Source organism: Gastrolobium bilobum, unplaced genomic scaffold (genome assembly GCF_033153095.1).
Source record: "Gastrolobium bilobum isolate Gb01-03AN ecotype WA unplaced genomic scaffold, APGP_CSIRO_Gbil_v1 utg10696, whole genome shotgun sequence".
In the NCBI taxonomy this organism is placed as follows: domain Eukaryota; kingdom Viridiplantae; phylum Streptophyta; class Magnoliopsida; order Fabales; family Fabaceae; genus Gastrolobium; species Gastrolobium bilobum.
The window spans coordinates 353917-378587 of NW_026899284.1; the positions used below are offsets into that span (position 1 = coordinate 353917).

Sequence of the window (24671 nt, forward strand, 5' to 3'; positions counted from 1 at the left end):
ATTGTCAATTCTTGTGTTCCAGGCTCTTGGGGCCTGCTTCAATCCATACAAAGCTTTCTTCATTCTCAACACTTTTCTTTCTTCTCCGGCTTTCATGAATCCCAGAGGTTGTTCCAGATACACCTCCTCCTCGATTACTCCATTTAAGAATACCGACTTCACGTCCATTTGATAGATTGGCCATCCGAATTGGGCTGCTTGAGAGATCAACAGCCTGATTGTCTCCATTCTTGCTACGGGTGTGAACACCTCGTCATAGTCAACGCCGGCCTTCTGCTTATACCCTTTCCCCACTAGCCGGGCTTTGTATCTTTCGATCTCCCCCTTAGCGTTCATTTTCTTCTTGTACACCCATTTCACACCAATGGGACGACTTACTTTGGGCAGCTCGGCTAACTCCCACGTCTTGTTATTTTCTATTGCTTTAATCTCCTCCTCCATGGCTGATTGCCATTTCTCATCTCGGATTGCTTCTTCAAAACTCACTTCTTCAGAATCTGCCAACAAACATACCAAGTGTGCTTCGTTAGTTGAGTCATACAAGTCTTGCAAGCTCCTCATTCTCGGTTGTCTCTGCTCTTCATCATCAGAGATTTCATGATTAGCTGGGATATGGGACGAAGGTTGTCCGACCTCAATTGTCATTTTCCCGGGTTCAACATTCACCCCGGATGGACAACCCCAGTCCCAAGCATCTTCTTCATTCACCTTCACATCTCGGCTTATCAACACCTTTTTATTGACGGGATCCAACAACTTGTACCCCTTTGTCTTCTCATCATAACCAATGAATACAAACTTCTTACTCTTATCTTCAAGTTTCGTTCTCAACTGATCTGGTATGTGTGCATATGCAACACTACCAAAAATCTTGAAATGAGCCACTGATGGCTTTAGACCGCTCCATGCTTCTTGTGGAGTTTTATCATTCACACTTGAGTGCGGACATCGGTTCTGCACGTACACTTCACATTGTACGGCCTCTCCCCAAGACTATTTCGGCATGTTCTTCATCTTCAACATAGATCGGACCATATCCAGGATAGTCCGGTTCTTCCTCTCAACTACTACATTTTGCTGGGGCGAGTACGGTGCGGTCAGGAACCGCCTTATCCCATGTTCTTCACAATACTTCTTGAAAGCTGTTGACACGTACTCCCCACCTCGGTCTGAACGGACCGATTTGATGTACCTCCCAGTACCATTCTCTATCATTACTTTAAAACTCCTAAATGCCTCTAGCACCTCAGATTTTTCCTTCAAAAAATACACCCAAGTCTTTCGACTGAAATCATCAATAAAAGTTACAAAATACTTCTTACCACTGAAGGACCCCGGAGTAATGGGTCCACACAGGTCGGTATGTATCAAATCCAGAGGCTGCCTAGCTCGGTATCTCGCCATCCTTTGGAACAAGCTCCTCGCATATTTTCCCAATACGTAGTCCTCAATAAATTTTCCTTCAGAGTTAATCTTTGGTAGTCCCACTACCATGTTTTTCTTCATCATCTCGGTCAGACCACCGTAATGAAGGTGTCCAAACCGTTAATGCCACAACGACATCTTGTCCTCCACCTCGGCTTGCAGACAGCCGACCTCCATGCTCCTCAGACTCAGCTTGTACATTCTATTCTTTTCCATCTGAACTCGGGCTATCAGACGCCCTTGTATATCTTTCAATAGTAGAACTCGGTCTGTCATTAGAACCGAGTAGCCCTTTTCCATCAACTTTCCAACGCTCAGAATATTGCTTTTGAGATCAGGCACGTAATAAACGTCCCGAATCATACCAACTTGTCCATCCTTTTGCAAGAAACAGATCGCACCTCGGCCCTTTACATCAATTTCGGACGCGTCTCCAAAAGAGACATGTCCGGCTTCCACTGTTTTCAACTCCTTAACAGATGTTTGTAACCACACATGTGATTACTGGCACCAGTGTCCAAATACCACTCCGACTCAATCTTTGAACTTGTTTCACCATGGGCTAGCATAAGAATTCCTCTATCTCCTTCTACAGCGAGGTTTGAAGCCTCGTCAACTCTTCTTTCATCTCGACAATCCTTAGCGAAATGCCCAACTCGGCCACAGTTGTAGCACCTGTCCGAGTTGCAATCTCTTGCGTAGTGACCATACTTCACACACTTATGACATTCTACATTATTTTGATTCGACCACCGGCCTCTTCCACCTCGGCCACGTCCTCTACCTCTCCAGTTTTGCTGACTCGTCTCAGCTCTTTCTTCATGTTTCACCTCCTAACCTCGTCCTCGACCACCTCGTCCACCTCGTCCACGACCTCTACCTCGGACATTCTGATAGTAGAGCGCCTCTTCTTCCTTGATATTTGCTTTTGACTGGAGTGCTTGCTCCAGTGCCGAAGCAATCAATCAATGCACAATTTCTAGACAACCAATCCATGCCTAGAATAATCTCCATGTTGGCCATCGGCAATCCTATCAGATCCACTGAGAACTCACGGCCATCCCACTGAAACGCTACATCGCGATGTACAGTGGTAGAATCATATATTTCTCGGCTGTAGTCACTCGCAACGGTGGAGAAAGCACAAACATGGGCAACTCAAGCCCCAAAGCAATCGGGGTAGCAACAAACGAATGCGTAGCCCCGGAATCAAACAATGCATCAACAGCAATACCACCAATAGACACAGTACCTCTAACAAGGTTCGGAGCGCGGTTCGACTGCTGCCTATCCAAGGTGTACACACGCCCAACAGAAGGTGGCACCGCATGTGCCGAAGTAGAAGCCATCGGAACCATCTGCAAAGGAACTGTGTGAACAGCTGCATCTCTCGCTGTCGACGACGGACAGTCTCTAGAGAAGTGGCCCTCCTTGCCACACTGAAAGCAAACCAGCTGCCCCGAAGCACAACGTCCCACATGCTCCTTTCCGCATCCCGAACATCTCGGAGTGGAAGAAGGCCTAGCAAAGCTCCCCTGCTGCGAAGCAGCCCTCTTGAACTGACCAGGCGCCTGCCTAGTCGCCAGCTGTTTACCTTTGCCCTTCCCGGTAAACTTCATGTCCTTCCAAGAAGTAGGAGCAGGAGTGGAACTAACAGTCCCCTTGGTCTCGTCGACCTTGGCCCTCTTGGCCTTGCTCGCAATGCAGACATCCTCTATGTCCTTACACTTCTGAACCAGTGTACCAAAATCCCTCGAAGCAGCTCCAGTAACATGCTCAGCAATCACCTTACTAAGTCCTCTACAAAACTTAGCAACCAGAAACATCGGAGTAGGAGGAACCATCCGAAAGTGCGCAAACTTCACAAGCTCATTAAACTTGGCCAGGTACTCATCAACAGACATCAAGCCCTGAACCAATCTATCAAACTCCACATGCTTCCTCTCCTGCGCATCGTAGGGAAAGTACTTGCCCAAAAAGCATTCCTCGAAGAATGGCCACGTCATGACATGACCCTGCATCTCATAAGCACGAGAGGTGCTCGTCCACCACTCATGGGCATCGCCCTCCAGCATGTAAGTCGAGAACATCAGCTTCTACGGGTCTGTACACTGCATGACCCGGAATATCTTGTCCAGCGCCTGTAGCCATCTTGCTGCAGCAATAGGGTCCAAAGACCCATCAAACACAGGTGGCTTATGCTTCTTGAAAGCATTCAGCCGGCGATCAATCACGTCACGATCCTCAGCATGCCCTACCAAGGTCTCCATCGTCTCAGCGACATGAGTAGCACTGCCAAAGTGACTCAGGCTCTCATCCTGAATACTAGGTGGAGGCGGCGGCGGCAGCGGCGGTGGAAACTGACCTACAGCAGAACCAGCCCTTATCTCCTCCAACATGACTCTCATCATCGTCATGTTCGTCATCCCGTTCGCCTTGAGGACATCCTCAGTGGTCCTCCGGTTCGCTTCACGAACCTCTTCTGCGACTATCCGGTTCGCCTCGCGAACAACGTCCATCATTGCCGCGTTGGCCAATCTAGTGGCCTCCTGATCGGCTAACCTAGCCGCCTGCATCTCAGCCAATGCAGTCAGGATAGGATCGGGTTGATCCTCAGAAGTCTCTCGTGTTCTCCCGGACCTTACCATGACTTTATACAAGTTACACAAATTATGAGTTGATCAGGCCCACGCAATGTGATCACATATGCATTATCATAATAAAATTTGACGGAGTAAACACACAAGACAGACGCAACCAAACTTCCTAGCTATTGCAATACATACAGGCTTTTCCCTCGAACCGTTGCTCTGATACCATAAATGTAAGACCCCGTATATATCCGGTAATGTTATCATACTATCGTACTAAGCTGCGCTTAATTAAAAATGCGAAATATCTTTTTCTTTTCAATTATGATGTCATTAATCATTACCAACTTGATTACTTAACCATTTTTAAAACATCGCTTGTATGTATATTACAATAAACAGCTAACTGAAATATCTCATTACATTAAAAACATAAGTATATGTCTCTAGTCACAGAACTACAAAACGTAGACCGGACCATCTAACAGTTTATACAACTGAACTCAAAAGAACTAACCACAAGTGACATGGACAAACCCCATGCTCACCCAAATAAGGCAACAAAGCCCAACATCAGTCTCAACATCAGCAACATAAGCATATAAGTGCAGAAAACATAAACAGCATCTAATCCGGTCATGCCAGCATAATATGAACAGCACTAAAAATCAACTAAGCTCTGGCCTCCTGCCGCCAGAGGCATCAGTCCCCATACTATCTGAACCTGAAATAAGCATTCCCTAAACATGGGGTGAGATCTCTAAACAAGAAATCTCAGTAAGGTAAGGGGTCCTCAAGGATCTTCCACCCCAAGCTCACTTACATGTGCAATATAAGTTCAAAAGCAGTTCATCAATATCATTTCTAAAACAGTGCAATGCAACAGATAATCATGTCATGTGTGTCAATACTATTCTACTGGCCAGAGAAATGCAGGATTTATATACGCCAAATACCCACGCATAGTGCAAGACGCCACTTGCATCTACCCCGGATCACCGTCTTGTATGACGCCACATACTCAGGCTTACCGTCAAGATGGAACAACACATGCATATTAAAAGCCGTTACACATAAAGCTCAACAGCATTTCAAATATCCAAAGCATGTAACATAGCATGCATATAACCATACCCCCATGGGACATGGTGGAACCACAACATGGCTAAACCGAGGACACGAAAGCTTACCTCTTAAGCAATCAATCCAAGTCAAGTCCACACAAGCTCAATGTCCAAACACATCAGATCACAATCTAATTTAGGACCAGCAAGCATATCAACATTCATAGCTCAATAGCATAAACATAAAGACTATGTTTTCCTTTTACGTTTTACGTCTTAAGGCTTCCCACAAAGCCATAAGCCCTTAATCCCTTGATTCTGACTTAGTTAAGTATTTACAGAAGTTCAACTCCATCAAAATAGGGTCCACAAACCCATAGCTCAGTTCTGTATAAACAGTACCTTATTGTTCTTCGAAATTCCAGAATATCCGGATATATGTCGGGGGCATATCCGGATATCAATATTCGGATATCTAACTGGCAATATCCAGATATCCAGATCCCCATATCCGGATATCCATATCCGGATATCAATATCCAGATATTTATCGACCAAATATCTGGATATTTCGCGACAGAATGCAGTTTCTGCATTTCGCGAAGATATCCAACAAAGGTCCCACTTTTACCAATTAAATGCATTCAAGACTCCATTTTTAAGTCTATACAAGTTCATACACATGTTAATTACTTGCTTAACCCATTTACATGCGAAGACATCACCTTTAAACCATTGAAACTCATAATCAAGGTTGGTACATCTTACCAAAGCTCAAACAGAAAAGCAAAGGCTCTTGGAGCTCTCCAAACTGCCTCCAAGGTTCAGATTACCAAGGAATACGAAAATGACAACACAAGCTTGGACCTTTCAACACAAAGGAAGCTTCTTGAAGCTTCACAAGCCAAGAACAAGATGGCTCTCACCCAAACTCCAAACTCAGCCCTCAAACTGACCTCACACAGTGGCCAACAACTCAGAAGATGCACTCTCACACCCTCACAATGATAGCCCTCAAGTGTTTACCAAAAAAAGAGGAAGAGACCAAGTGAAAGATGACAACTTGGCTCAAAAATGGAGAATAAAGGCCAATGGAACAATATTCTGGTCAGCCACCCTCAACAAGTCACGTAGGAAATCTGAATGTCTAGGGTTTTGTGCCTTAACAAGCTTATATATAGTCACTTAAGCATTTAACACACAATATTAACTTTAATTGCTACGCTTAGCATTTTTATCCCAAACTTAAGATTCTTAACCTACTCAATTTTACAAGAATTAACATATTTTTATTTTATTTTTCGGAGCACCATTCCGGTACGCGCTTTTCATAGCCAGTACCAGTTTCTGGCACCAGTTCTCATTATTTTAACTTGAAACTCGTTTTACAAGTCCTACATGTCATTCTAGTAATTATCATGCACTTATTATAATTTTTCAGGATACTTTTTCGGTACGATTTATACCGACTAGCAGAACCGGTATCTGCACTTCTCGTCAGAAAAGCGACTTTCATCATTATTACTCACTTACTATAATTATTAGAGCCTCATAATAATTATTAGGGTCAATTATAGAATTATCTCATTAAACTCGTAATTAACTGATTAATTTCCTTAATTAACGGTGCGGGTTCTTACAGGCCCCATCCGAAAGAACCTTCGTTGGCCCTTTTGATTTCCAGACAATATCCTCTTCATCCTCCTGGTCATTCTGCAACTCCTACAAATACCTCACCATCAAAAGGAGCTTATTCTTACATCTATGCTTCGAGGTCCATTTCTCATCGCAAGTGTAATAGAGGCCTAATTCACATTTCCTCTGTAGCTCCGTATGAGAGAACTTCTTAAACATTGGTGGAGTAGGTAATGCCAATATGGAATTGGAAGGAGGAAATTATGGTTGAGTAAGCTGAGGTGTTGTTACCGTGGTAATAGGAGATGCCATAGGGTCTGGAGAGAAAAAATTCTTCGAGATAAGATCGTGAGAAAAAGAATTTTTCGAAGAGAACTTCTTATCACCAACAAAAGAAGCTCGTAACTCTGTGTAATGATCATCATAAACTAAAACCTGTTGCATTGCTTGATTCAAAGATATAGGAGAATGAAGTTGCACAACACTTCTCAGCTCAGGTTGCAAACTAGAAACAAAGAAACTCAAGTAAAGATCATCATCCAGGCCAGGCACTTGGTTAATCAACATCTCAAAATGTTGAATGTAATCGTGTAACGAACCTGATTGGGTCATCTTCGAAAGCACACCCTTCAAATTAGTATAGGTAGAGACTCTGAACTGCTCACGTAATGTTGTAGTTAAATTGCTCTAAGAATGAATGAAGCCAGTACGAAACATCCATTGATACCACGCACCAGCCAGGCAGCCATGCCTTCGATACGCAACCCTGCTAACGGAACTTTAAACTCCTCCGGAATTTACTGTAAGGTGAAAAATAATTCTATGGAAAGATCCAATTATTAGGATCTTTACCAATGAACACCAGAATTTCAAACGCATCACCTTGGACAAGTTTCCAACATCTGGTGGATCTCCCCATGTTAGAGTCGGAGACGAACCAACATCAACGTGGTGAGGAAACGACAGAGTGCGAAGATTTCGAGAGTCCAGAGAAAGAAAAGTGGTGTTCAATTGCTGCAACTGAGAAACAATCATCGCCATTTGTGCTTGGTACTCATCGAGACGAGTTTCTACACGAGAAAGCTATGATTGATTATCACCGAGACGAACATCAACACGTTGTTGAAATGCATTGAAATCCTCAGCCAAATCTTGGACTCGTATCGTGAAGAATTCATGTGATGAAAGCACCAATTTGTTAGGGATTGACCTAATAGAGAGAAAAATAAGGGAAAATGAAAGAAACGAACAATTGTATTTTCTTCAGATAACAATTCATCATACAACAGGGTTCTTTTATATTCCTATTACAATGCAAAAGCCACGTAAGAACCTAATTACATTCCTTATTTCAGATAACCAACCTACACGTGTCAGGTCATACAACTACTCAGCAACACATGTGAACCTACATGTCAGGTTACAAAACTACTCAGCAACACATGTGAACTTAAGTTACAAAGTCCTTCAACCTGATTGAGTGTCTCTTCTCTCTTTTACTCATGTGCCTATGTTAGGCAAACAACCCACAATATATTTAGTAAAATAAAGTAAACCCAAATATAAAAAATAATTTATTTGTTATATATTTATATGTCTAAGATGTGACTTATAAACCTACAAACAACATGTATCATATTATTTATTTTAAATAAAATAATCATTTAATAAATTTAAATAATAAAAATAATATTTTTTATTTTTATTTTTTTAAATTCTTGGTACACCTAAAATGCCTCATAAGTTCAAGTAGGCTTATGCCAGACCTTCTACTTTTATAAACACACCAAATCATCTATTTAACTTAAATCACAACCTCAAATATTTATATCTCTATGTACAATTCATAAAGCGTGGGGGGTGAAATTGAGATATTAAAAATTTTACATTTTAAAACATAAATATAATGTTTTTATAAATTTTAAAATTTACCTAATATTTAAGACTTTTTTTTATTATAGAGGCTTATAAAGTGTAAGTTTATCGGCCTTGAAACGAGTAACAAGCATCACTTTGAATGTAAGCAAGTATAGTGTAATGGCAGTATTGCGTTCAGTTGAATAGTTAGCGAAGCACATAGAAAAGACAACTAAAGTGAAGTGTTCTAGTCAGAAACTATCTGCTGCTGACATGGGACGAGGTTCGTGGGACGTTGGGGCAAGTTTTTTTGGAATTGATGTAAAAATAGAGATAAGTATCAGACTTGGAGGAGGGAGAATGCGAAGTCAAGGCTTTACATTCAACAATACTGTGGATCAGAGATTCTTGTTCAGATTTACAAGGATGATTATGATTAGAAAAAAAGGCTTTTTGACCGTATTAATGTATGGGAAAAGTGTCTATCATTTAAAATTACACAACTTATATCCTTTCACTCTCACAAAGAGGTGGGACCCACACCTTTATTTTTTTTTGTCAACTCTCTCTCCTCCTTAATCTATCTCTTTCTCTCTCTTAAAATGACACAACTTTACATCCTTTAAAATTATACACACTTTTCCCTTAATGTATTTTTAAAATATTTTACCTGATTCGTTTTTTGGTAAAACGTATTATTAATGTAATGGAGGAAGACGCGTAAAGTCGCGTAGCTGGAGGCACCGCGTTCTTCCATAATATCTGACGGTGGCTGACACGCATATGACATAACCGCATCTCTCATGCGTCTGTGCGTTTGGTCTCCCCCCAGTCGCACTCTCTTGAACTGGTTCCATTGTTTACTTGACTGCACCTTATTCTGTTCCACTCAGTTCTACTAATTTCTAAAGGGATATATTTTATGTATCCAAAAAATATATATATATATTTTTCTCATGTTGCATGCAATACACAAACAAATGGATATGACTCTTTTTGTTTTTGTTTTTTTAGTAGATCCATGAGAAAAAATATTTCTCATTTTTAAAACAAGTTTTTTTTTTGTAGATGTAGACCTTGTTATGTCATTTCTGCGCCACGTACCAAACAATTGATCCACACACAAAAATTTATTGCGTTAAATTTATCACTTTTCCATAAAAAAGAATAAAAGAATACGGTTTTGATGTCATGTATCTGTATTGATTGGCAATTAAATCCCGTGAAGATTCTTAATGCATCTTCCATGAACCTCACATATGATATACATGACAATTAAAGCATTAGAAACGGATACAGAATCTTCAAACCCCTTTTTATTGCAAATAAGAATGGAACTGGGGCGGCGGGCGCAGGGTTGAGCAAATGCGCTATGTTCTCATGCGCTACTATGATGCGCAGTAATCAGTAACGTGGGAGGGAGAGATACAATTGTCTCGTATGCACGTCAGCCAATGTCCATCGCGACTTTATGCGCATGTAACTCCGCGTGTCTTCCTAGTAATATGTTTGAACAAAAAAATTAAACAAGTGGAACATTTTGGAAAACGCTTTAGTACGATCAAAAGGCTAAAAGAAAAATAGGAAAGAAAGAGAGAGAAGCTAAAATTACTTAAAATGTGCCAATTGACCGAACCCAAACATTTTTCAATAAAAAAATAGAGTAAATATATTTTTTGATCCTCCGCAATCTTCATGATACATGCTTTAGTCTCTAACAAATAAAAAAGCTATTATTCGTGGTTTTTAAAAAATTTAAAATAGATCCATTTAGTTGAAATCGTGGTCCCTCACAAATTCAAAAAAGACCCATGTTAGTTTCTCAAAAAGACTAAAATGGGTCTACTTTAAATTTTTTAGGGACCATGAATAATAGTCTTTTTATTTGTTAGGGACTAAAGCATGCATCGTAAAATTTGATGAGTATAGAAATGGTATTTACTCTAAAAAATAATAGGTTCATTAGTGTTATTACTTTTTTTTTTCTGTCAAGTACCAAATTGTAATTTGTCCTTGATACTAATACAAGTCACAACAACAGTTCATTATTCTTCATAAACAAATTCCAAACATGAGCGAAAGTAGGCCCAAAAAATAGACAAAGAAAAAGCCAAAGCAAAAAAGAAAAAAATCTTGATTTCTCTGGAATTGCTTTTTCCTTCCAATAATAGGATTATCAGCGGACGATCCAATGAGTTCAGCTTGAGTGCATCCATCATCTTCTCCCTCCTTAAAAAAACCTGAAAATCATATTGTTTAGGGATGAACATCAATGTCTAGCTGAAGTGCACTAGCAATTAAGGTTGTGCACATAATTGATGACGAGGTTGTGCACATAATTGACGATTTTGGGATCGATGACTTAATGGTACGATGTAATATTTAATAGGTGGTTATGTATAGGAGAGTGACCATTTTGTCACGTTTGGTCAAAAAAATTGCCAACAGTAAATTTTTCCAAAATATCACGCGGCATAATTCGTTACACAGTGTAGCGAATTATGTATGCAAGTAATTCGCTACACAGTGTAGCGAAATATGCCACGTCAGAACCAAAAATGCCACATGTCAAATTTTGCAAAATTCGCTACCCTATGTAGCGAATTTTGCAAAATTTGACATGTGGCATTTTTGGTTCTGTGTGTTCTGACGTGGCATATTTCGCTACACTGTGTAGCGAATTACTTGCATACATAATTCGCTACACTGTGTAGCGAATTATGCCGCGTGACAGTTTGGGAAATTTTACTGTTCGCGTGACATTCTGGTAATTTTTTTGTCAAAGCGTGACATTTTGGTCACTCTCCCGTTATGTACAGTGGATGAAAGTTGAAAGAGAGTGGTAGACTAGTGAGATGCTCAGTGCATTTCATTTAGTGAGAAAAGAAAGTTGGGATCATTTTAACTGGTCCATGACACAGATAACGTGATAATGCTGTATAATTAAGTACCAAAAGTAAATAATAGTACCAGTATAATTAAGTACCAAAAGTAAATAATAGTACAGCTACATACAAGAAGGTATTAGATAAGAAATTACCCGCAAGAACAAGCTGAACCAGTCTTCGCTTGATTTCTCAAGTCCTAGAAGTCTTGAGAAGTTACCTTCACCTGGATATGTGGTATATGAGAAATTTGTGGCCAATCATCGCCGGTTTTCGGCTGACACCTTGGCAATAGGTAGGCGCAGTCCAAAATGATCAAGGTATTCAGAGATTTGAGATTTTCCATTTCTTTGGGAAGTGAAGTCAAATCGTTGCATTCAGAAATCACCAGTCTATCAAGTGATTTGAGGTTGCCTATGCTCTCGGGCAGAGAAGTTAACGCTGGACATCTCTCAATTGTGAGATGCTGGAGCGAACTCAGACTCTGGAAACCTTGGGGTAGAGACTTTAAGTGAGAACACTCTCGAATGTGAAGGTTCTCAAGGGAAGTGAAGTTTTCAAGCCAACTATCTTGTGGGAATTGTTCAATACGCGCAATTTGCATGGACTTCAATTTGGAGAAGGGAACAGAGGCTTCCGAAGTTTTAGCACGCGCTGTGTCCCACGTTGATCTTACGCTGGAATTCACCAGGACCAGCTCTTCATCGAGATGAGGATAACGGGGAATGCAATCTAGCTTAGGGCAGCTTTGGATATTTAGTTTGGAAATGCAGGCAAAGGATTGTCTATCTTCTTCCCTTTTCTCCTCTCTCCACCAACTTCTGAGTTTAGGGCAATCCGAGATTATAAGTTCCTTCAAGGATGGAAAGAATGGTTTACATTTATTGGAAATAGATGAAGAGGAGCCTTCATTATCACCACTGGTATTGTCAGAGTTTTCAGCAATGAAATCCAGATTGTCCAACCTCCGAAGTTCGAGAACCCTGAGGAATGGGAGCTGATCCAGTGGTGGGAGAAATTGGCACTGGGGACAGTCGTTCAAGCTGAACTTAACAAGGTGTTGAATGGAAGAGAGCCAATCAGAAAAAGTGGGACCATTGTAACCCACAACAAATAGCACTGTGAGATTTTCATGTGGCTCAAGACATGCCAGTGAATCCTTGTCTGTGCCTTTAGCCTGCTCATCCTCGTGATTCCATCTTAATGTCAGGTGCTGAAGGTGTTGTTTCCCTTTCAAATACCGTTCTTGCGATGCAGGGGATTTCAGTCGCTCAAGATGCCAAATTTCCAAGTTCCCCCTCAAGTTGTTGAGACTCGTGAGTTCCCCAAGGCCTCCCATGGGGTAGCTCTTGCTAGCCACAAAAAGTGACAATGTCTGTAGAGAACTCAGCTTGTCTATTTTGGCAGGCATGTGAGTGAGACCCAGACATCCCTCTATGTCAAGATGCCTGAGGCTAATTAGATCCTCAAAGTTCTTTGGCAATTCTTTGAGCAGGTGACACTGAGACAGTTTCAACGTCTGCAAGAGGGAAAGCTGGGTAATAGAACCGGGGAGCTTCTCCATGTTATTCAGGGACAGATTTAGATACCTTAAGTTCTTCAGCTCCCCAATAGAGTTGGGCACTTTCTTGAGTCCCAAGTCATGGAGATCCAACATACGCAGGCTCTTAAAGCTGTCGAAGATCTTTTCACAAGTTGACGTGCTCATCTTCAACTCCTGTGGTAGTCGCGTCTGTGTCTTGGCTACCAATAGAATGGTCCTCAGTTTCTTTGCCTCGTCAAAAAGGGAAGCTGGAATTCCGCCCGAAACGTCTAAGCTGAAATCAAATGAGGCTCGCAGGACTCCGTCGTGAACTTGTTGCCCTTCTGGATCCACGGTAATGTTCTCCTTCTGATCGGACAGATCGGTGACGAACCTTGCTATGTCATGCATTAGTGGGTGCATTCTGCAGCTTCTCACAACATTAAACTCGTCTGTTTTCAAGTCTTGGAAAATAGACCTCTCAAGGAAATCGCGGAAATACCCACGACCAGTTTCTTCTGGGTTTGGAATCGAGGGACTGCTGAGAAATCCTTCCCCCATCCAGAGATGAATTAATGTCTCAGGGTCAATAACATAATCTTTAGGAAACAAGGAACAATAAGCAAAACACAGTTTGTGACGATGTGTGAAGCAATAGTACGAATACGCTAGCTCTTGTTGAAACTCCTTCGTCAATTCATCTACTTTTTCTGCTTTAATTTCTTCTTCAAATTGGGAACGACGAGAGTGAAGCAACCTTGCCATGGTTATTATCGCGAGAGGGACTCCTCCACACTGCACCACAATCTTTGTTCTGATATCTCGCATGATACTCGAATCCTCCAAATTAAGCCCTTGCAAAGCAAGAGGCTCAACCGAGCTAGCAGCAATATTCCAAGTTGCCTTAAACAAATTCCAAGATTCGTCTTCATCAAGCCCCTGCAAAGCATATGGCTTAAACGAGCTAGAACCAATATTCCTGGCAACAAGACTACTGCTACGTGTTGTTATCAGTAAAGCCCCAACAGATAGACCTGCAGCCTCCTCTAAGTTGCGCTTCAACGCCGTGAGATCTTCATCACGAATCTCAACTCTCAAATCATAATCCAGAATTATGAAGAATTTCTTGTCTGCTTCTGCTCTTGCTGCAGCTGATTCAATGACAAATCTTACAATGGATTTCACATCAAAAGTGTCGCGGATACCAGGAACCCAAATCGGAAAGCCAAAGAGAACTTTGACTTCCTCATCCTCGCAGACGAACCGTGCAAGTTTTGTCTTCCCTATTCCTGCGACCCCCACAATGGTAACTGCAGGAACAGAAGTTTTGGTCCGGAGCAAGATAAGTTGATCTATGATTTCCTTCTTTTCCTTTTCTCTCCCAACCACTTCTAAATCAAATCCAGGGTCCAGCTTTCTCCCCTTCTTCCATGCTTCTTCAGATGGGAGCAAACCTTTCACCTTGCTCGGAACGTCTTGGAGATCCTCTATGACTTTCTTGATTTTGTGAGCGAGTCTGAGTCGATTCCGAGTAGGGCTCGATATGAAGACAATCGAGTAATCCATCACCACGTAGAGAAATCTCCAAAAAAGGGATGGGTCAGGGTCACTCTCCCGACGCAAGTCAGCGGCGGAGAGTTCCTCCACCAAATCGGTCAAATCGTTGACCGCAGGCTTAAGCTCCTTTTGCAGCGAAAGCAGATCATCACCTGGGGCGTGGTACTGCCACTCTCTTGGGAACTCGTCTTTGATCTCTTTAAGAAGCTTTTCGAGTTGATCAATGTCTTTTGACAACAGCCCAATACGTGAGCATGTTGTTTTGAGGGAGGGTATTCCGTCGAGGATTTCACCAATGATATCGCCTAGAATAGCTACATCCATTGATTTAGCGGATGGGTGGGTGGAACAAATGGAGGAATGGTAGAAAGCACAAGTTCTTAATTGTGATTCTATAACCAACACAAGATCGAGACAGCGGTGTATGCACCTTCAGTTGGACTTTGTTTCTTATAACCACGGGGTTAGGTAAAGCGTTGCTCCAGCTGTCCTAATCGTGCAGGACATTCAATTTCCTAGAATGTTATATTTATAAATTATAATATATCTTATTGATAATATACTTTTTGAGTAGAGTATTACTCAATGTTATTACAACTGGTCCGGTTATTAACCCGATCGAGGTACTGAGTCATTGGATTACTGGTTCAATCAGTGGATCACTGATTCAACCGCATGACCCGGTAATTATTTGCAATTTTATAATTTATATTAAAAAATTATAAACATACTCAAATATCTAAAAACAATGATAAAAGTTTCAAATATTTTAATATAAAAATAATAAATCACACATTATTGTCCAATAAAATATCAAACAAAAATATAATGATCGTGATATGGGGCTTTAGGTTCAGAAAACGACGTCTCTAACTATAAATTAATTCAAAATTTTCTGCATAATACTTAATTGAGATAATATTAGTGTTGTAGGTACATAACTTATATAAGTCAATAAGCAAAAAAATATTCAAATATGTCCATTATGATTTTTTTTGAAAAAAAAAAGTTTTGGAATTTTTTTATTTTTTTTGGACTGGGCCGAGTCGCCGGTTAATCGACCGGGTCACCGGTTTTTATGAAAACCGGTCGAGTCAGACCGGATCGCACCGGTTCTGATGCATGGCCAGTCCGTTGCTTAAACCGGGTCAGGTCGGGTCGGTCCGATTTTAATAACACTGATTACTGCTTAGATATAATGTAGTTTATAAGTTTGTAAAAAAAGATTTGTCAACACTACTAGAAAAGTCTTTATTTTCGACGAAATTTTTTGACGGAAAAAATTTCGTTGAAATTACTGACAGAATTTTCCACAGAATTTGATTTCCGTAAAATTTTTTGATAGTTTTCGACGAAAAATGAATTTCGTCGAAATTTTGTGAAAAAAAAATATAAAAAAGAAAATATATTTGTAAGTTTTCAACGGAAAATGAATTTCGTCGAAAACTTTTGAAAAAATAAATGAAAAAGAAAATATATTTGAATGTATATTTTGTTGACAACTATTAAAATAAATAAATCAAAAAAGAAATAATATTTTTGAATTTTTTGACGGAATTCAATTTGCATCCAAAATCATTAAAAAATGAAATACATTATTTTTTACTTACGAGACACTTTTTGAAAACCGAAATAGAAAGAGTATGTTATAAAATATGTAAATGGAAAGTGACTTCATTGATCCCAAAGTATATTTATATTAAAAAAAATTGAATAGATTTAATTGAATCACATTGGATTTGATTGGATCAGGGTTTAAAAAAATTGAATTGGATTTAATTGGATTGGGGTTTAAAAAAATTGAATTGGATTTAATTGCATCAGATCATATGATTTTAGTGGTGGAGGTGACGACAGTTGCTACGACAATTATGGTGGGTATGGTGGTTGGTGGCGAAACCAATGATAGCAATGGCATGGTGGTGGTGGTGGTGGTGACGACGGCCCTATTGGTATGATGGCGGTAGTGACAATGGTGGCGCCAGTTGTGTTGGGAAGATGATGGTGGTGGTGGTGGTGGTGATGGTAGAGGTGGAGAGTGATTGAGAGAGATAAGTGTGATATATATCTGATAAATGATTATGCATGTGCTTATCCCGGACATTATGAGAGTGAGATTATATCTTCGTTTATCCGAGAAAGAAACAGAACTCTGTCCGATTTGATACGTCGTCTGTAGGGGTGAAAGTGGGCTGGGCTGGGCCATGCTTTGCCCCGAAAAGCCCAAGCCTACGTCAAAAAATTTCAATTTGGCCTGGCCCAAGCCTAGTATGAGTCTAACTGTTAGCCTGGTTTGGCCCGTTTATAAAAAAACAAATGGCCTGACTTGGCCCGTTAGCTTGTTAATTTTTAACTTCCAAGCAGAACCATGAATCAACTTTACAAAGTACTCAAATTTAGTTGCTACACCAAAAATCATAATTTCAACGTCCAAACAGAATCATGAATCATAACAAAACTCATAAATATGCACTTAAGTCATTTTCGAAAGCAAAATGCTCAAACTAAATAACATATATTTCATCAGATCCAATAAACAAATCCCTACTATGTAAATTAAAATAACTACATGAATCTAACAAACAAATCATGATGCTTGTAGTAAGGATAACTCTCCCAAAAATCTTTTAATATATTCATATATACAATCTAACATGTTGAGATGTTGGTTCCTCCTATATAAGAAATAAAATAAGATTTCTATTAAAATATAATCGAATATAATTAAGTTATAAATAATTGCAATTGATTAAATTTATATCTTTTGTTTTTTCTTCAAGACATACTTACTCTATTTTATTTATTTAAAATAAATAGTACAATATAGGCTGGCATGTGGGCTTATAGGCTCGGCCTTTTGAAAGTGGGCTACGTCCTTTTTATACAAAATATACTAGGTCAGATCTGGCCTGATGTAGGCCGACCCGGCCCAGTTTCTCCCCTAGTCGTCTGGAATGACACTCGTGGTCATATCCTGATGGTATGTGATCTTTTGAATATGGTCATTGCATATGGATTTACTAGAGAATAAAAGGAAAGAAAGAAAGTATGTTATGAACATATGTGCTTTTGAAATATTTTAATTATTACATTTTCTTAATAAACTATTTAAAGTAATATTAAATTTGTTGTAATTAAAAGTACATATCATGCAATTACTTGGTTGTATAATTGCATGATACAAATTTATTCTATTCTAGGGATAACTTCACTTTCACTCACTATGGTTTAGGTGGTTTATCATTTGATCACTTGAGGTGTTAAACATCTCACTTACAAGTTGTATGACTTTGACAAATTTTAAAATAAAATATTATAATATTTTAACCCAATAGCATTAGAACTTTTTTTTAAAAAAAGGCAATTTCTTATTTTGATAATACATACTTAATTTATCTTAAATAAACAATCAAAAATATTAAACTTATTTATAAAAGGAAAAAAAATTATAATAAAATATAATTTAATTTAAAAATAAATAACTTGTTATATTATTATATTTTTAACCACTACATTTTATTTGATGATATCATTGAAAAAGTAAATATTTTTATATTTATAAGACCACAAGTGTGTAAGTTATATATTTTGTATGTATAAGATGTTTCAGATCCCAAGGATTAAATGATAAATTTTTTAACCACAACGAGTCTGATTTATACTTTGCATTCAGATGACCCTTCCACTGGGTTGTGCGGCCAACGGCCGCCCGACGGGGGTCCCGCTCCCCGGTGAGCGGGCGGGGATCCACTTTCATTTTACAACTAAAGCTTCCCACGCACATCCCTCATTGTCACATCAGGTTTCCCACCAAATTTTCGCACAGTAGCACCATCTCTCTTTGTAGCTTCATACTAGGTCTTCTTCATTTTCGTTGTGTATGTGCTCTTCTCCCATCCTCCACATTTTCGCACACCATAGCGCATATCTGTTTGTAAGTTTTGAAGGTTTGTTCTTCTTCTTCTTCACGAGCCCCATCTCTATTATTTGGGTACATTGTCCTGTGTTCTTTTTGGCAGAGCTATGGACATTTCTTTTTGTTCACTTGCTGTATGACGTACTTATGAATATTGCAGATGGTTGTATTGCTGGAGGTGTTGCTGGTCTAATTGTAGAAGCAGCTTTATACCCCATTGATACCATCAAAACTCGACTACAGGTGAGTTAAGTATATTGAGTGTAAATTTTTTAATTCTGCTTCATCTGTGTTTGCATCCGTCTGGTGGGGGTTGCGTTGCGGGGAAGGGAGGACCTAGGAAGGAAGAGGGAAATAATCAATTCATGATTATCATACAAGAGTGAAAATGCAGTTGTCAGATAATAATATTTTCTCCCCCAATTTAGTGCAGCTTCCATGTGTTAGTTCATGTCAAAGTTCCATTTTTGTAAGTTTTATAATTATTTCTTACTATGTGTCATTCACATTATGCTTATGCATGAGAAATTAGACTTCATTCAACATTCATTCTATCCTGTTTGATGTGAATTTTTTTGTTACTGGAGCAATGCACCGAGCTTCCTTAATTTGTAATGTTTCATCCTCCTAATAAGACTAAAAGAATAATAGTTGTCTAATATTTTCCATTTCCCATTCCATATATCTTGTAGTTGTTGATCTTTGGATAGAATCTATTGTTAAGTTTTGGCTTGCTTCTCTAATATCTACTTTTTGATTACATTATGTTTTGATTTTATATCTCGTTCCATCCTATATCAGGTTGCTCGTGGTGGAGGGAAAATTATTTTGAAGGGTTTGTATTCTGGATTGGCTGGAAATCTTGCTGGTGTCTTACCGTGAGTAGACTCAGTTTTCATATATATCTTGCCCTTTGCAATTCACTTGGCATTCATTTTTGTGTTGCTTATCCCCTCCTCTGCTTTGCACTTAATATTTTTCTCTGACAAACTTATTTGAATCCAAAACTAATTATATATTATAGCTTATGTGATATGAACTTAAGATAAGAAATATTTTGTTTCTAGTTTTATCAATTAGGAATTGACTGAAAGAGTGTTTTTCTGCCCTTTAATCATCCATTAAAACTTCTGATTGCTTGTTCTGGATAAAATAATTTTTTTAGTCTCTAGAAAGGTGATTTGTATATTTGCACCGAAGAAAAAAAATGGTATGTATTTTGTCTTTGAGCTGAGGAAATATGCAAAATCACATACACTACTGGCCCCAGTTATTTCTGAACACAGAAATATGCCCAGCTCCTTTGGAACCCAAAACTTCATAACTATTAGCCCATAAGTTAACGTTGATGTTGTTTTAACTTCTAATTGCAGTAAATCCACCTCTTTAGCATGAGCAGTACAATTACTTTTTATTATCAGAGGCAACAGTTGGTGAGGATCAATTCTGAGCATTTCCTGGTTTCAATCTATCCCAGTGAGGAATATAATCAGACCTTTACTAACTTAAAATGCACACTCTTGTACTGAATTTTTTCCTGCAAACATTCTATTGTGAGAAGATGGTTTTTCTGGACACAGTGCCCTATAACATTCTTTTGTTTTTGGAAAAAAATGGTTCTTAATTTATTAAATTGTGTAGTACATGCTGATAGTTACTTTTCTGCTCTTGGCAGAGCTTCTGCAATTTTTAAGTTGGCGTGTATGAACCCACAAAGCAGAAATTGCTAAAGTCCTTACCTGATCATCTCAGTTCTGTGGCTCATTTTGTAAGTTGGCTCTCTTTATTAATAAAAGAGACTACCTAGTCAAATTATCTATGTGGTTGCATGTGGCACACAACTTTCACCTTAATATTTATGGAATTTTGCTTTTAATCCTCTTTTAGAATTCTTTTAGTTTTTACTTTACTTTTTAATGTTTGTGTGCTGTTATGCTGATGTTCAAAGCATTACTTAGTTGAGATAAATCATAACATACACAAAGCAGTAGTGGCAACTAGGTCAGTACATGACCAAAAACACAAGATAATAGTTCTTTATAAGATATTGAATTGCAAAGGTGCCACCAAAGCATATTCCCAAATATGTCTAATTATATATTCCCAGGCAATAGAACTTGACAAATGAGGTTTGCCTTGTGTAATTTTAGAAAACTTAATAGATGGTGCATATAGATGATAGTACTAATAGGACTGCATGAATATAAAAGACTGCAAATTGGTGTCCCCTGATCACATAGAAGCTTTGAATTGTTCCCATCATCATAACCATTTGATTTGCATATAGATGATGAATTTATAGAACAAGGATAGCTTAACTCCATTACTATGGAAAGGCTTAGGGAGGACAAGGAAAGAGGTGAAGTAAGAAGAGGAGTGACAAGCTAAAGAGTTTAGTGCTTCTATTTATTGAATTGTTGAATCATGAATGCCTCTAGCAAGCTAGCAGATGAGTAATTCCTTTTTGAGAATTGAAATTAAAGTGGAAGCAACAAGGAACTTGCTTTTTTGTTATATAAGGATTTTCTTGATGTTTTTGACTACATGTTGTTTAGCTTTCTGTTCTATATTTTCTTCCTCTAAGTATTAGATTAATTAGATGGTTTGGTTCCACTTGTCATCATCTCTGTTCTTTATCAGTACATTACTACAATTCTAATTTGATTTGCTAGAATGACCTTTATTTCTCTTCTCTACATTCATCTGTTCTATGAAAGAATAATATTACATAAATAACTATGTACGTACATATATGAATGTCATTACACGTTACTTTTTTTTGTCAAGTATGAAAACCTACAGAATAATACTCTTCATAGTTCCTTCTAATATTTTTTATATTTCAAATCTATCCCAGTGACTTGATACTTATTTATTTAAAACAAAAAAAATTAATAAAAGAAACAACAGATACCTACTTCATCACCTTTGTTGATAATCGTTGAAAACTCTTGTGCAGCACTTTTAACTCTATGGATGGTGCAGACGATAAGACTTGGATGTACAATCGCATAAATGATTCCAGGTCAATCACCTTACAATTTCAGCATGGGATTGAGAGGTTCATAGAGTTTGCTTTAGAGCACAAAACTGACTCAACGAATGAATTGCGTTGTCCTTGTAAAAACACACTAAGGGTACATTTGTGTAAGTACGGCTTCGTTCCTGATTATTATTGTTTGTCGAGTCATGGAGAATGTCATCCGAATCCCCCTCCAGCAGTTCACAGACACTCATATTACGACGGAAGTGATCAACGACATAACTATGAACAATATGAGCAACTGATCATGGATGCTGCAGGTCCACATATTGGCGCCCACCTACAGGGTGAACTAGATGAAATTCAACAGGGAATGCATGAAGACCCTAATCCGGAAGCACAACAATTTTTCAACATGCTTCAAGCTTCCCAACGTCCATTGTGGGATGGTTGTGAGACACATACTGCCTTATTTGCTTGTCTAACAGCCCTAAGCCTGAAAACAGATTATCGAATGACTGAGGGTTGCTTCAATCAATGGATGAAGTTTATTGGAGATGTCTTGCCACAAGGGCATTCCATGCCAAAGGATTGTTATAATGCAAAAAAATCGGTGAAGAATCTCGGTCTTAAAGGAGAGAAGATACATTGTTGCCGCAAAGGATGCATGTTGTTCTATAAAGGAAATGCACTGCGCAATACTTGCGAAATTTGTGGGGAAGAATGGTATAAATATGTAACGAAAAATGGAAAGGTGAAAGCTTCACCATTAAAGAAAATGTGGTACTTTCCTCTTGTGCCAAGGCTTCAAAGATTATACTCTTCAGAGCAGACAGCTTGTCAGATGAGATGGCATTGGAAACATGAAAGGAATAATGACTCCTTGACACATCCATCATATGCTGAAGCATGGTTGCACTTTGATGAGACACATCCAAATTTTGCTCAGGAACCCCGTAATGTTCGCATTGGTTTATGCTCAGATGGGTTTGCTCCTTTTGACAAGACGAGGAGGACATATTCTTGCTGGCCAGTCATTATTACTCCATATAATCTGCCACCATGGATGTGCATGAGAAGAGAGTTCTTGTTTTTGTCATTTATTATCCATGGGCCTTCAAACCCAAAGCGTAACATTGATGTTTATCTGAGACCTCTAATAGATGAATTGAAAATGCTATGGACTGATGGGGTCGTAACATATGATGTTTCATTGAAGCAAAATTTTGTGATGCGGGCTGCGTTGATGTGGACAATTAATGACTTTCCCGCATATGGTATGTTGTCAGGATGGCAGACAATGGGGAAGCTTGCATGTCCGGTTTGTATGGAACAATGTAAAGGTTTCAGACTGCAACATAGTCGTAAAGTCTCATGGTTTGACCGTCACCGTCAATTCTTGCCATTGAACCATCCTTACAGGAAGAATAAGCATGCATTCACAAATGGCAGGGAAGAAAAATCAAATATACCACGCAGGCTTAGCGGGGAAGAAGTATGGCAGAGAGTGAGATACAGGTCCACTGTAGAGGAAGTAGCAGACTTTCAGCCTGATGAGGAATATGGGGAATCTCACCATTGGACAAAGCGAGTTATATTTTGGGAATTGCCTTATTGGAAAGATCAATTATTGAGACACAATCTTGATGTCATGCACATTGAGAGAAATGTGTTCATGAATATACTGAACACAGTGATGGACATAAAAGGCAAGACAAATGATACTATCAATTCAAGAAAGGACCTTCAGTTCCATTGCAAGCGACCTCTCCTACATTTAGTGGTCCATCCAAATGGAAAGGTCAGTAAGCCCAAAGCTAATTACACCTTGAGTAAAGAGCAAAGAATTGAGTTGCTACAGTGGGTGAAAGATCTTAAATTTCCCTATGGATATGCATCCAAGATGTCTCGATGTGTTAATATGCGGGATGCAAAGTTATTTGGCATGAAAAGCCATGATTGCCATATCTTCTTGCAAAGACTGTTACCATGGGCATTCAAAGCATTACCGAAGCCTATATGGAATGCACTGATTGAGCTAGGAGTCTATTTTAAGGACATATGTGCATCTCAATTAAGTGTAACAAAATTACAAGAAATGGAATTGAATATCCCAATAATGATATGCAAGTTGGAGATGTTTTTTCCGCCTAGTTTCTTTGACTCGATGGAGCACTTGCCAATACATTTGGCATATGAAGCTAGAGTTGGTGGCCCAGTGCAGTATCGATGGATGTATCCATTTGAGAGGTATTTGTCTTTCATAAGAGATCCGAAGTAGGTTTTTTTTATGATATTAAACTTTCAAATTAATGTGAAAACTTGGTGATCAAACACAGGCTTATTCGGACTCTTAAACAAAAGGTTACGAATTCAAATTATGTTGAAGGCTCTATTGCCGAGGCATATCTGACTGAGGAAATGTCAACATTTGCATCATATTATTACCCACCAGATTTTCCTACAAGAAGGACAAGGCTCCCACGGAATGATCATGGTTGTGGCCCAAGTCAAGGTGGTGCTGTGCAAAATTCAATATTCAACTACCCTGGACGATCAATTGGAATGAAAGCCAAAACAACACTTGATCCTGTTGATAGGAAGATTGCGATATTATATACACTTCTAAACTGTGATGAAGTTGCTCCTTACTTAGAGTATGTATATAACCTCCACTTGCTGTCATGAGTTGAAATATTTGTTATTGATATGTTTCAATTAAATGTATCCTCGTTGCTTATTCTCGACACTAATCGGAACATGACAGTATATTCTCCAACTTAGAAAGATTCCAAAATCCATTACAAACAGTAGAACAACTTGACGAAAAAATATCAGCAGAGTTCCCATCTTGGTTTTCAAGAACGGTATGAATAACTTAACCAACACTTTTGCAAACATTACTAGTTTCATATTTATCGTTAAGCTAGTGCAAGTTATGTAATATAAATTCTTTTTTGAACGCAATGTAGGTTAAACAATCTCGCAATGGCTCTGAAGATGTTGTATGGAGCTTAGCTTGGGGTCCAAACATAATTGTCACTCGTTGTCCAAAGTATGTAATTAATGGATACAAGTTTGCAACACTATCATCAAATGAAGGGATGGCTACAACAAATTATGGCGTTTGCGTTAGAGGATCGCAGATTGAAAGTGTAGAAGTTGATTATTTTGGGATGATAATTGATATTGTACAAATGGATTATCTTGGCGACGGTGACACAAAGTTAACTCTA

At 38.9% G+C, this 24671-nt stretch overlaps 1 protein-coding gene across 1 annotated transcript; it reads right to left on the reverse strand.

Annotated features, from left to right (window-relative positions):
- Positions 1-10780: 10780 nt before the first annotated feature.
- LOC133289167 (putative disease resistance protein RGA3) lies at positions 10781-14860 on the reverse strand. The gene is made up of 2 exons (XM_061487039.1): positions 11613-14860; positions 10781-10812 (listed from the first exon to the last, which is right to left on the reverse strand). Exon 1 carries the CDS (start codon positions 14858-14860, stop codon positions 11657-11659), a length of 3204 nt encoding a protein of 1067 aa, XP_061343023.1. The 3' UTR covers positions 10781-10812; positions 11613-11656.
- Between the last annotated feature and the right edge of the window lie 9811 nt (positions 14861-24671).